We start from the raw sequence: 13,517 nt of genomic DNA on the forward strand, positions 1-13,517 counted from the left end.
ATATGCAAACTGTTGTAATTCCTACACCATTCACCTGATTTAGATGTAAATACCCTCAAATTAAAGCTGACAGTCTGCAGTTAAAGCACATCTTGTTCATTTCATTTCAAATCCATTGTAGTGGTGTATAGAGCCAAAAATGTTAGAATTGTGTCGATGTCCCAAAATGTATGGACCTGACTGTATATATATATATATATATATATATATATATATATATGTGATTCTGCACACAGGTGCCGCCCTGTAACAGTATGTCTGCTATAGGGTGGTCCTTAAGCAGTTATGCAGGGTACATTTACCTACCAACATTCAGTTAATTTCTGATAGATTGTCCAATAGAACCCCTGTGAAGTTTTTATGGTTTGTAAAAAGTCTAATAAGAGTGGCAGACCAAAGATCTAAGAGTCCAAAATCTGTTAATGCTAGTGTTTGTTTATAAAAAGGAAACATAAAAGAGCCAATGCACTTTGGTGACATCAACATTCCCCCTTCATCAGGGCCTAAAATGTTTGGGGAGCTTGGAAACAGGACCCAGTTTGGGTTAAATAATAAAAGAGATAGGCAGATGGATCAAACTTCAAACCTGTTGAGACCTAGATAATGCACTTTTGGATTTATTCAGCTGTACATTATTTTACTATAGGAGGGTGATACCACTTAAGCTTCGTTCAGATGAACTTTGACACCCATACTGTGTACAGGCTGCTTTGGTGTCTGGACCTGCCCTACGCTGCACGCAGGCAGTATACAAGAGTGGATGCATGGACACAGCCGCATGTCAAAGCATCCGCACGGCCTCGAATGCAGGCATATGATGCTTGGGGCTGGGCAGCTGCTCCTGCACGGCTGTCAAATTTTGACATGTGGCTGTGTTTGTGAGGCCTTACATGTACCCAATGTATACTAGTACTAAAAGATTTTGGATGCTTCCATTTTTGGGTTGGTGCTCTCAGAGTTTTTACATGTGGATCTTAAATCTTAGGACCCCTAGATACGGGGCACCATGTTTTTGTTCAATGTGGTCTCTCTGGAGCTACTGAGCTCAACATGAAGTCAACTGACTTTCTACAACCGTAAACAGTCTAATCCAGTGCCTTAAATATATACATTGCTGGTTTTTACTGCTGTGTCTCTCTGCTGGGGAGACCTCCTTTTACTTTCTGTCCCAGAGATTCTCTGTTTATCAAAACAGGAACTAAGGGGAAATCTTCACAGTCCTATTCTATACAATAAATGCAGATATCAGTGATACCACTGATTGCTCCAGAGGACAGTGAATGCTGTGAAATACAGCCATGCCAATGTACCCAGGGATACCACTGATTGCTCCAAAGGACAGTGAATGCTGTGAAATACAGCCATGCCAATGTACCCAAATGTGTTTTTTTTAATAAATATGCCCTGTAATGCCTATGAAATGTGCTGGCCTTGGGCCCTTTGTTTCTTGGAGGATTTTTACAATAAAGCATCACTGCCCATATGCCAGAAATGCCATTGGGAATGACATTGATGTCATTTTCTAGGCTAAGGGGAACTTCCAGAACCACAAGACATTAGAACTGCTTAAATTAGATAAGAGTTCTTTGTGAACTTGTTTGCGCATTTAAGAAATGTTTAAGTGAGAAAAGATAAGAAGTTGTTTTTGTAGTTAGAAATGTTTACTGCTTTGTGCTGTTAGGATTGGGGGTATTAGAGAAGAGTTGTTTGTCCAGTAATGTTACTGGGTGTGACTCTGTTATCAAACCTTTTCAATGGTTTTCTGAGTAGCACTTCCTGGAATAGGTAAGGTGCCGCCCAGATTGGGAATGTGGCCAGAAGCACTGAATCGGGATATTTAAGAGAGGCCTGGACATGATGAGATCAGAAGTCCTCCCGTGCGAAAGGGGATGCTCTGACGCTGGGACTTTTGCCAAGGCTGCATGGACTCATCGGTCTTGATCGTGTCCTAGGCTTCTCCACAATCTCCTGTGTGCTATGGTTTTGATGAGGTCTCTTCCTTCCCTTCTTCCCATAACTTTGGTAATGTATTAATTCTATGCTGTGACGCTGTCAAAAGAAGTGTTTATTTTATGCTGGGATACTCACATTATTATTAGTGTCTGTTAATATGCAGATTATGATGACCATAAGATATATCCTCCTGTGTGTTGTGTGATAATGAAAGTGGAGGTTTTGACAGTGCAAGAATACTGAAGTTGGATTCTGTTATTTCTTGGGGTGCTGAGAGAATGCTGCATGATGTATTGTGTGTAACTTTCTTTTGGTGTTTGTGTCCGGCCTTATATTACATGCCCCAAAGTATATTGTATTATAACAAAACTCACTGTAACACTTCCTGTGGAATGATAAGACGATTAAACCGAAGATGCTCTCGAAGGTCACTTAGGTGGTTCATGTAGGAAACTTTCTTGCCAAACTTGTGACTGAATTAAAAGAGAACATTGCTGTTAAAGAAGACTTAAAACTAAAATAAAAAGCACAGTGGTGAAATTAAAATCTGCTAAAACTTGAACATTTAAACAAAACTATTTTTATCTGCTTTCTCTGTGTTTGCAGTAACCCTATAAAAAGACAGATTTAGATTGGAAAAGCCTGGTAACTCCAGGCAAACAGCCAAATACACTGATGAAATACACTGAAGCTGTGATATTGCCAAAGGATTAAAATTTTTGTCCATCCAGTTCTGAGTTTCAGGCAGCTCTGTCCAGTCAGGCTGGTGACGTGACTTTTCTCATCAGCAGGTAAGAAGTAAAGCCTGGTTACCTTCCTGCCTCCAATGTGATTCGACAGTGAAGGAACAACATTACTGCGCACTCACTCTGCACTTACCTGCAAATCCTAAAATATATTAAAAAAAAATCTGAAGTATAATTTGTATATTATCTGCCTTCTGTGGTTCTTCCTTTCCCTCTGCATCAACAAGCTAGTGACTTTTTTTTTTTAAATCTACTTTTTTAATGTAGCGCTACACCTGCAGGAGTGGCTGTAGTAATGTTCAGGTCTTCCCTAATTTTACCCCAAAGCCAGGCCCAAGGTAGTTTCAAAGTAGGGTGCACACACACTTTTGCTTGTTGTCTCTAATGATCAGTCTAGGGGCTGTTTTTGTTATTTTATTGTTGGAGAACTTGGATAGGGATGGGAAATTTAGTACGCTACTCCAGTAATTGAACTGATTACGGTTGAGGAAAGAACTTCCATAAGTAGCACTCGTGAGCCCCACGTTAGGGAGGAGTTAAATGGACAGCACTCTTCAGGACACCAGCCAGTAGCAAATCACACAGGTCCCCAAGATCACACAGTGTCTGTACTCACAAAGCCCAAGCCCAGAATCTTAGCCTCCTTCCAATCAATGCCCTCCAGTGATACCAGACAGATCTTTGGCAGACAGCCTACTAAAGAACCAGGGTCACTCTCTTTCTTCAGGCCCTCAGGCCGACCACCTGAGGCTGCATGGCAGCAGGTGCCCAGGAAGGCAGCATGCCTTCCCCCAGGCTGGTGTAATCCTCTCCAGGAAAGACTCAGGACTCAGTATGCCCAAAGAATAAATACCCTCTTCCAGCATTCCTGAGGGCTGCACTCCGCGGGATTAGCATTAATATTCATACTGTGTTCTGCATGCGTTCCACCTATACATCCAGAACCTTCCTAGGTTACTTGAACACAGAGGAAGCCAGGGGCAGAACTAGCAGCACTTGAACACACAGAGCAAGCACTACTAACAATTGCAGCTCTCTGTTAAGCAGAAAGCCTATGTAGATTTTCCTAACAGTTCTCCTGTTAAGCAGAGGAACCAACTATAGTCTACTTATCCTAGCACCTATCTAGGAGGGTGCTACATTTACATACCATATTTTAGATCCAGTTATGTCACCACTGGGTCTCTGTGCTTTATAATACGATGCAGGCAGATCATGGCAGACTGGTGGGAGGGGTTGGCAGGGTGCTGTACATAGCTTTCTAAAAACATCACAGCACCCTGCCTCAGTACTCCTCTCAGGAGTCCTCAGTCCTGATGCAAGCAGTGAGTCTCTTGAGAGGAGTTATGTAAATATAGGAAAGTCTTGATGGGTGGATGTCAGTCTGGTGGAGCTGGTGTTCTTAAGAAGGCTATATTTGTATTCAGACCACCCTGGGTAATGCCTGCATGTATTGCTGGTCCTCCATGATTAAAAGAAGTGAAATCCAGTTAATGAAAGGAGGGGGTCAGGGACTGTCAAGCTGTGTCATCCAGCCAGGAAAAATAGGACATTTGACTTGTTGTAGGTTCTAGTTCAAATTGTGGGATGCTCACAGTATGCAGTGAATTCAGAGTAAGTCATTTCAGTACAGGGGAGGAGCCTGAACAAGCCTGCGTAAGACTGAAGCTTTAAGTATATTTTACGTGTGCATTGTAGCACAAAACATCACGTGTAGCCAGGTGCCAGCCATAATATTATTATTATACAGTATTTATATAGCGTTAAAAGGTTTGCTCAGCGCTGTACATTATAGTGGGGGGCAGAACATGAGACAATACAGTAACAAAACAAAAACACGAGGGGTTCAAGGGCCCTGCTCTTTCGAGCTTACAATCTAGGAGGGAGGGGATAGTGGTACAGGAGGAAGTGGCTGTGGGGGATGGAGTGGTAGGAGGAGTGGAGGAGATCGGCTGTTAGGTGAGCCATATCATTATACCTTTCATGGACAATTACAGGTGAGACTAGGAATATTCCTTTTCCCCCTAGTGAGCAATACTGGAAACTGCTATATCACTTCCTGTTAGCAGAGTGGATCCAGTTCTCCTGACAGTAGAGGATCTTGGGACCTGTAGTCCTATAGCCAATATATACTGTATTCTTGAATGATGATTGAACTACAACTACCAAAGAGCTGGCAAATGAAAGTGATGCTGGGAAAGCAGTTATTCTACAGCAAGGGACTGGCTTGCTCTCTTGGGCACAGGATTCAGAGCTGAACACAGAGGGCTTGCCGTTCTCCTCCAGAGACAGATTGTTGGCTTACTGCTGTGGGACTCTGCACATCAGTTCAGCACAGCTGTGTTGCCCATTCCACACCAGGATCACATTAGTTTTTCTGCATCATGACTGTCTCTATCCAGTCTTCACACAGACATCTCTACTTGCTGCGCTGAAAGGCTGTCAGGCAGCAATTCTGTGCATCCCTGTAAACAGCCAAGAGCCTGTGCAAGAACTCTTGTTCCTATGAGGCTGTGCTATCCATAAGATTGGTAAACCGGCGGATGCCCAACCTCTTTTGTCATCACTCTCACACTCACTAGAGACACTGCATGCAGACACTTTACACCTCGATATCAGGAGAACTTTGCTTTGAGCAGTAAAACAGCCTGTTTAAATTCACTGAATTACCAATATTCACTATGTTTATGGGTCCCACCATTGCTAGCAGAAGACAGCAGATACCACCATATCAGAAACTTTAAACATCAAGGGTCTCAAGTTGCAATCTCTAGTTAAAGGAAGCTCTTCTCTTCTAAGGTGATGCTGCAGCTGTCCTCGGCCGGCTCTAAGCTTCAGAACCGAGTGATCACATAAACACTGATCGCTCTGTTCTAGGTCCACTCTGAGCTGAGAGAGGTGGCAGTCAGTCAATGGCTCTCTGCTCTGTCCCTCCAGCGCTAACTGGAGTGTGCAAAAAGTAAGTGCACTCCTGTGACCCAAAAGAGAAGCATGGCAAAAAAAGCTATACTTCTCTATTAATCTAGCTGAAATAAAAAGTGATTTCACAACTTGTACAGCATTAAACCAGTGATCGAGTCTGTGTAGAGTCATCCTTAATGGTGGAGATGTCTGTGTCAGAGACACATTTCTTGAGTTAATTTTATAAAATGATGCAACACGAGATTCCTATACAGTGGCCAATTTATCAGGTTCTCGGCGCAGTTAGATGAGTACATTACATATAAAGCTTGTCAGTTTCTACAAATCTAATTCACCGCAAAAAGAGCTGCACGGGAGATGAAAGGTAGGAACATTGCAGAGCGGATTTGGAGAAGAGAGCTTATGATAACTATCACACCAAATGCTTATCACCTAAAGACTTTATTGCGTACAAATTTAAGGCAGGGAAAACATGCCGCATACGGGAAGTTTTACAATTTCCTTTCTGGCATGTTGGGTACTGATGCTAAAAGAGAACCTGTAGCGAGCATATAGCAAATGTATCATGTTTGCTGTTCAGTATACATGAAAAACACAATTCAAGGCCATGCTATTTTTCTGGCAAAAACTCTGTCAAGTTTTTTCACAGTTTAGGCTACTTTCACACTGATCCGTGGCAAAAACACATTTTTACCGCATTTGCAGTGTGGTTTTAACATGACATGTGACTCAAAAAACAGCACCAAAAACACACCGCAGAAGCATTTTTGATAAGTTTTTGCAGCATTTTCCATTGCTTTCATTGGAGAGGTGTGTTTTTGCTGCGCACCAAACCTGCACCAAATATGCAAGCAGGACTTTGAAAAATGCATCTGACCCACAATGGATCAGTGTGAAGAGTTCTATAAGAATACATGGTCACACGCTTTTTTTCTTCTGCCTTTTTTAACCATTTCTCCTCTGCCCTATAGCATGAAATACTGCTACAGTATACCTGATTTTGCACTTCCAGGTAGGGCCTCAGCTGTCAATCACCGGGTCCCGGCTGGTGATTACTTGGCGGCACCCAGTGATCACGGAGTATCTCTGACAGGGGAGAGACCTGTGTATAAACAACACAGATCTCTCCCCTGTCAGCTACTGGACACTGCTTTGTATGGCTCTGCATAGCAGAGCCATACAAAGCACTGTGCTTACACTGAAACCCAAACACAGCCCACATAGTAAAACAGCACACAGTTAACAATTTGATGACCCCACATGTTAACCCCTTCCTGCCCAGTGCCATTAGTACAGTGTAAGTGCTTTTTATTAGCACTGATCACTGTATTGGTGTCACTGGGGATGTCAGTGATACCAAATCAGTTCCCTCCAGTGTCAGAATGTCCACCACAGTCCCGCTCTAAGTCGCTGATTGTTGCCATTTCTAGTAAAAAAATCCAGTATCTATACCGCCTATAGCTTTCACGTAACCCAATTAATTTACACGTATTGGGATTTTTTTTAGCAAACACATGTAGCAGAATACATTTTGGCCTAAATTTATGACGAAATTTGATTTTTTTAAAACATTTTTTTTGGACATGTTTAATAGCAAAAAGTCAAACATATTGTTTTTTTAATCAAAATTGTTGGCCATTTTTTGTTTATGGCCCAAAAAATAAAAAACGCATAGGTGATCAAATATCACCGAAAGAAAACTCTATTTGTGGGAAAAAAAGGACTTAAATTTCATTTGGGTGCAGCGTTGCATGACCGTGCAATTGTCAGTTAGAATAACGCCGCGTCGTATCGCAAAAAATGGCCTGATCAGGAACGGGGGGGGGGGGGGGTATATCCCCTGGAGGGCAAGTAGTTAATGAAAAAGCAGAAGAAAGATGGATCAGTGTGAAAGCAGCCTTATGTAGCCATTGATGAGATTTTCCCTTGCTTCCTGTGTGGTCAATGAGAGAGGAGGGAAGCAAAATTGAACCTGACAAAATCAACTGCATTCACTCACCTTATCACCGGCTTGAATATTTTCCACAGAACTTTGATGAAGTTAGTTGGATGTACAACATAAAGCGCCTTCATATTCTTCTTGTACCTGACAAGGAAGAAACAGCTTCTCAATGTGTATGTCAAGCCAAATATTTTGTTTAGAAAAATCTGCAACACGGCAGACAGCAAAAAGAAAAAAACAAAAAATTTACTGCGACAGTACACAAATAACTAATAATACACAAAGACTAATGCAGGCCATAGATGGTGCAAATTTCCTTTTACGGCAGAATTTCCTTGCAGAAAAGAAATTTGCGTGATTCCCCCATCCACAGAGACGGTGCTAACAGGGGAATCCCTCCGGCCGTGCAAGTGTCTTCTCTCGGGGGGGCAGGACGGGGAAGCCATCCCACGCTGGAAGAAGACAGTGATTATTGCTAGCGGCTATAGCAGCTACTAGCGATAATTGCAAGTGAATCTGGCAGGCTGGTTGTACCCAAGTTGATTGACCAATTTGGTACATTCAGCCTGCCCACACATGGTTCAAATCTTGTCTGGTTCAGCAGAAACCATCCAACAGTCGAACCGTCTATGTCCGGTCTAAGAACATTTAGGGCTTGTTCCCACCAGTTAGAGACACTGAAATGAACACATTGCTGCTGGTGAGCACTGGGAGACAGTGCCAATGCGAGAATCTCAGTGAATCATTCAGATTACTTTTTTTTTTACTTTTTTCACAAATTACATTTCAATATTTATTATTTATTTCAGGTACTTATACAGCGCCGTCAATTTACGCAGCGCTTTACACATACAGTCAGGTCCATAAATATTGGGACATCGACACAATTCTAACATTTTTGGCTCTATACACCACCACAATGGATTTGAAATGAAATGAACAAGGGACCAAAAGTAATGGGACAATTGGCTTCTCAGCTGTTCCATGGCCAGGTGTGTGTTATTCCCTCATTATTCCAATAACAATGAGCAGATAAAAGGTCCAGAGTTCATTTCAAGTATGCTATTTGCATTTGGATTCTGTTGCTGTCAACTCTCAAGATTAGATCCAAAAGAGCTGTCACTATCAGTGAAGCAAGCCATCATTAGGCTGAAAAAACAAAACAAACCCATCAGAGACATAGCAAAAACATTAGGCGTGGCCAAAACAACTGTTTGGAACATTCTTAAAAAGAAGGAACACACCGGTGAGCTCAGCAACCCCAAAAGACCCGGAAGACCACGGAAAACTATTGTGGTGGATGACTGAAGAATTCTTTCCCTGGTGAAGAAAACACCCTTCACAACAGTTGGCCAGATCAAGAACACTCTCCAGGAGGTAGGTGTATGTGTGTCAAAGTCAACAATCAAGAGAAGACTTCACCAGAGTGAATACAGAGGGTTCACCACAAGATGTAAACCATTGGTGAGCCTCAAAAACAGGAAGGCCAGATTAGAGTTTGCCAAACGACATCTAAAAAAGCCTTCACAGTTCTGGAACAACATCCTTTGGACAGATGAGACCAAGATCAACTTGTACCAGAGTGATGGGAAGAGAAGAGTATGGAGAAGGAAAGGAACTGCTCATGATCCTTAGCATACCACCTCATCAGTGAAGCATGGTGGTGGTAGTGTCATGGCGTGGGCATCTATGGCTGCCAATGGAACTGGTTCTCTTGTATTTATTGATGATGTGACTGCTGACAAAAGCAGCAGGATGAATTCTGAAGTGTTTCGGGCAATATTATCTGCTCATATTCAGCCAAATGCTTCAGAACTCATTGGACGCCGCTTCACAGTGCAGATGGACAATGACCCAAAGCATACTGCAAAAGCAACCAAAGAGTTTTTTAAGGGAAAAAAGTGGAATGTTATGCAATGGCCAAGTCAATCACCTGACCTGAATCCGATTGAGCATGCATTTCACTTGCTGAAGACAAAACTGAAGGGAAAATGCCCCAAGAACAAGCAGGAACTGAAGACAGTTGCAGTAGAGGCCTGGCAGAGCATCACCAGGGATTAAACCCAGCATCTGGTGATGTCTATGCGTTCCAGACTTCAGGCTGTAATTGACTGCAAAGGATTTGCAACCAAGTATTAAAAAGTGAAAGTTTGATTTATGATCATTATTCTGTCCCATTACTTTTGGTCCCTTAACAAGTGGGAGGCACATATGCAAACTGTTGTACTTCCTACACCGTTCACCTGATTTGGATGTAAATACCAAATACTCAAATTAAAGCCGACAGTCTGCAGTTAAAGCACATCTTTTTTGTTTCATTTCAAATCCATTGTGGTGGTGTATAGAGCCAAAAATGTTAGAGTTGTGTCGATGTCCCAATATTTATGGACCTGACTGTATATATTGTAAATTCACATCAGTCCCTAACCCTCAAGGGGCGTACAATATAAAGTCCCTAGCATACATTCATACATACACATACTAGGGCCAATTTAGTCAGGATCCAATTAACCTACCAGCATGTCTTTGAAGTGTAGGAGGAAACTGGAGTACCCAGAGGAAACCCACACAGGCACAGGGAGAACATGCAAACTCCAGGCAGGAAGTGTCGTGGCTGGGATTTGAACCAACGACCCTAGTACTGCCAGGCAGAAGTGCTTACCATTTAGCCACTGTGCTGCCCTGTGAATATAGTTCTGTTCACTGCAGTGGCACCGCAATGCAGTGATCTGTGTCGCAATCCACTGCACTGAATAAAGGTACTGCATGCAGTACTTTTTTCAGTGCATAACAGAGTAACACTTTGGTGTGAACTGGAACCAAGGCATTTTCCTTTGTTTTTGCATTGGGGCTGCCCTGGAAATAACTGCCAGTGCAGTCTCAACACATCTGGTGTGAAGAAGCCCCTAAAGCGGTTCCAAATGCTGAATGCATTTTTCCTTCATGCATGAAGGTAAAAAACCTGTGCGCAGCTCAACCTCCAGCACTCCCAATATTTAGCTGAGCCTGATCCCAATCCATCCAGCAATATGGATGAGAGCAGCAACATTCTTGGCTCTCTCCCTCCTCATTGACTTCTCCAGTGAGGAGGGAGCTGGGGGGGCCCAAGTGAGCCAAACTCTGTTCGTTTATGGATACACACAGCAGGGCTCAGGAGCGAGCATTCACAAGTGCCCCCATAGCAAGCAGCTTGCTATGGGAGCATTCAGCAGGGGATGTGAGAAGAGGAGGACAGGGATTGCTCTGTGCAAAACCACTGCACATTGCAGGTATGACATGTTGGTTATAAAAAAATAAAAAGCTTTAGTATCACTTTAAAGCTTAACCCAGGATGTAAAAACTTTCAATGAAATATATTCCTCAAATTTTAAACCCAGATATTGTAATTGTAGCAGTGACATCATCACTGTGCTGTACATAGCTTGTACAGAGAGCAGGGCTGTGGCAGGGAAACAGCAGGTCCACCCACTACAGGCTGCCTGCAGAAAACTACAGGAGAGGGAGGAGACAAGACCAGTCACCCTGCACAAGAGAGAGCAGCAGTGACCGGTCTTTATTACAGGAAGTTCCTGTACAGAGACAATGTTTGACATTGGAATACTGCACAGATCTGCTAGAAATACTCAAAGAACACCAAGATTCAAATAATAATAATACACATACCCATTGTATTTACACAATATTTCCCAGAGTTAATCTTTAATGAAATAAAATAAGATTCTTTTTTCCCCCAACCAAATTTCACATAAGCAGCTTTGTGAGTGAAATCATTCTGCTCACTATACATCATGGTCTATGTGATCGGGGTGTGGCAGTGGTGTGGCCAATGTCTAAATATTCTAAGCTTAAAAGGGTTTGTCTTTCCCATCTCAGAACATTGGGAGGTAAAGCTAGCCATACATGGTTCATAATTTGGCTATAGCCGCTAGCAGTAATCATTGTGTTCTGCCAGCCAATAAGATTCCCTGTACTGCCCTATCGGCAGAACACAATAGCACTGCGGGAGGCATTGACTGTCTTGATGGGAGAATCAAGTGATTTTCTTTCCTTCCACTCTTCCTTCTTGGTGAAAAATCGAATCATCTATGGGCTGCCTAAGCATGACCTTAGCAGACAATAAAAGGTATTGTCATTGTCATTTACATATCCTTATGCCACTGTGATCTCTACGCAAACCTTTTGCAAACTAAATGAAAAAAAGGAAAAAATGCAGTTACTGGTTTTCCCATCTCAGCCCCACCGTATCTGCTTGTTTTATTCACTCATCACTTTGAAGCATGTACATCTGAGATGCACAGTTCCCCTCTTCGCCAATGACAGTGAAATTATTGGGGTTATTTTATCATCTGTTCCTATGAAGTCTCGGAAGGCTGTGATATCCTGATTTCAGCAACACAATTGTCAGAGAAACAGACAGGCACAAAAGAGGCCATCAAAGACTTTCATCAAAAAACTCGATGTTTGCTAATAGTTTTCTAGCCAAATAAGATGAAACGAGCGTTTGAAGGGCCCTCTTCTGTATACGTGTCACGTTGTGTTATTCCAGCCTTCCAGATAGTGATCTGCATTGTTATTATAGATGATAGTGAGATGGTGAAAAGTGGCTTTATAATGAGATCCAATGCTACTGTGAGCGCTGAGATGATCTGACTACACATCTTCCTAATGTCCTTCCTATGAACCTACATCCCCCTGGTCCCATTTCCTCCACAAATGTTTCCCTTTTAGGTCTGATAGAATTCATTACTGCACTAGAATTTATTACTTAAAATGATTCTGTGGCTTTACTGAAACACTGAATAAACACCATCTCTGCAGAGAAAATAGTAAATACTAAGAAGTATCTTCAGAAACCAGCACTTCTGGGATTGTCAATCTTCTTATTCAACAAAGGAGAAATTCTGGTGCACAGAGGTGAGATTATTCCAATGTGATACAATATGGACTATGAACAATACCAATAATGTCAGATGCCAGCTAGGCAAATGGAGAATATATATGTAACTTTATACGTATAATTTTGTGCTGGAGACCGGCATGGGTTAAATGTAAATTGACACTGTTAAAAGAATAAATCATATAATGTCCATAGACATAATCAAGTATTTAAAAAGTCTCTGGGACACTGGGTGTCAGATAGCGGCAGCCATCCTGTAGAGCAAAGCCAACTCTACATACAAAGACAAAAAAGAGAAGAACAGGAGGCGCCAGCTAAGTGCAGTAATTGCATGCTGTGTTTAATAATATGGGATAAAAAACACTCGCAAGAGGCAAGAAAATGACAAGCTCATCTGTGTAGGGGATGTGGCCACTCCTCTCCATCCTGCGGGTACCGCTGGTCATACACCTAGGGTGCCATGGATGTAAGCTGGAAGAGTGTGGAGCCATGTGTGCTGGTTGGGAGACCACCTGAATGTCATGGGGGTGCAGCAGAGCAGGTGCAATGGCTGCACCCCCATGACATCCAGGTGTTCTCCCAAGCAGCACACATGGCTCCACACTGTTCCAGCTTACATCCATGGCACCCTAGGTGTATGACCAGCGGTGCCTGCAGGATGGAGAGGAGTGGCCACTTCACAATACACAGATTAGCTTGTCATGTTCTTGTCTCTTGTGAGTGTTTTTAATCCTATATTATTAAAATACAGCATTCAATCTCCTTATTCTCCTGTTGTTCTCAGTGGTTCCTTCTGCTAACTTTTATTTATTTCCCGCTGTGATCACTGGTTCCTCCTGCCTTTACCTCTCCCCCACTCTGCCTAGTGGTTCCTCCTGCTGATGCTTATCCACCATTGTGCTCAGTGGTTCCTTCTGACAAGGCCTATTTCCTGCTATGCTTAGTGGTTCCCCCCACCGATGCCTATCCACTGCTGTGCTTAGTGGTTTTTTCCACTGAAACCTAACCATAGCTGTGCTCAGTGGTTCTTCCCATCAAATCCTATTCCCTGATGTGC

General features: G+C 42.6%; 1 protein-coding gene across 2 annotated transcripts in view; it reads right to left on the reverse strand.

Moving 5' to 3' along the window:
* ARHGAP8 (Rho GTPase activating protein 8) overlaps nucleotides 1-13,517 on the reverse strand; it is an 85,297-nt gene that overhangs the window by 38,683 nt on the left and 33,097 nt on the right. For both annotated transcript variants that reach the window (XM_089680781.1, XM_089680782.1), the window contains exons 6-7: nucleotides 7,621-7,707; nucleotides 2,328-2,426 (exon numbers count right to left, since the gene is read on the reverse strand). In XM_089680781.1, the coding sequence (XP_089536907.1) occupies nucleotides 2,328-2,426; nucleotides 7,621-7,707 (186 nt within the window). The remainder of the gene's footprint in view (nucleotides 1-2,327; nucleotides 2,427-7,620; nucleotides 7,708-13,517) is intronic.

Source organism: Staurois parvus, unplaced genomic scaffold, assembly GCF_062004578.1.
Source record: "Staurois parvus isolate SC_StPar_1 unplaced genomic scaffold, SC_StPar_1.0 ptg000249l, whole genome shotgun sequence".
Classification (NCBI taxonomy): Eukaryota; Metazoa; Chordata; class Amphibia; order Anura; family Ranidae; genus Staurois; species Staurois parvus.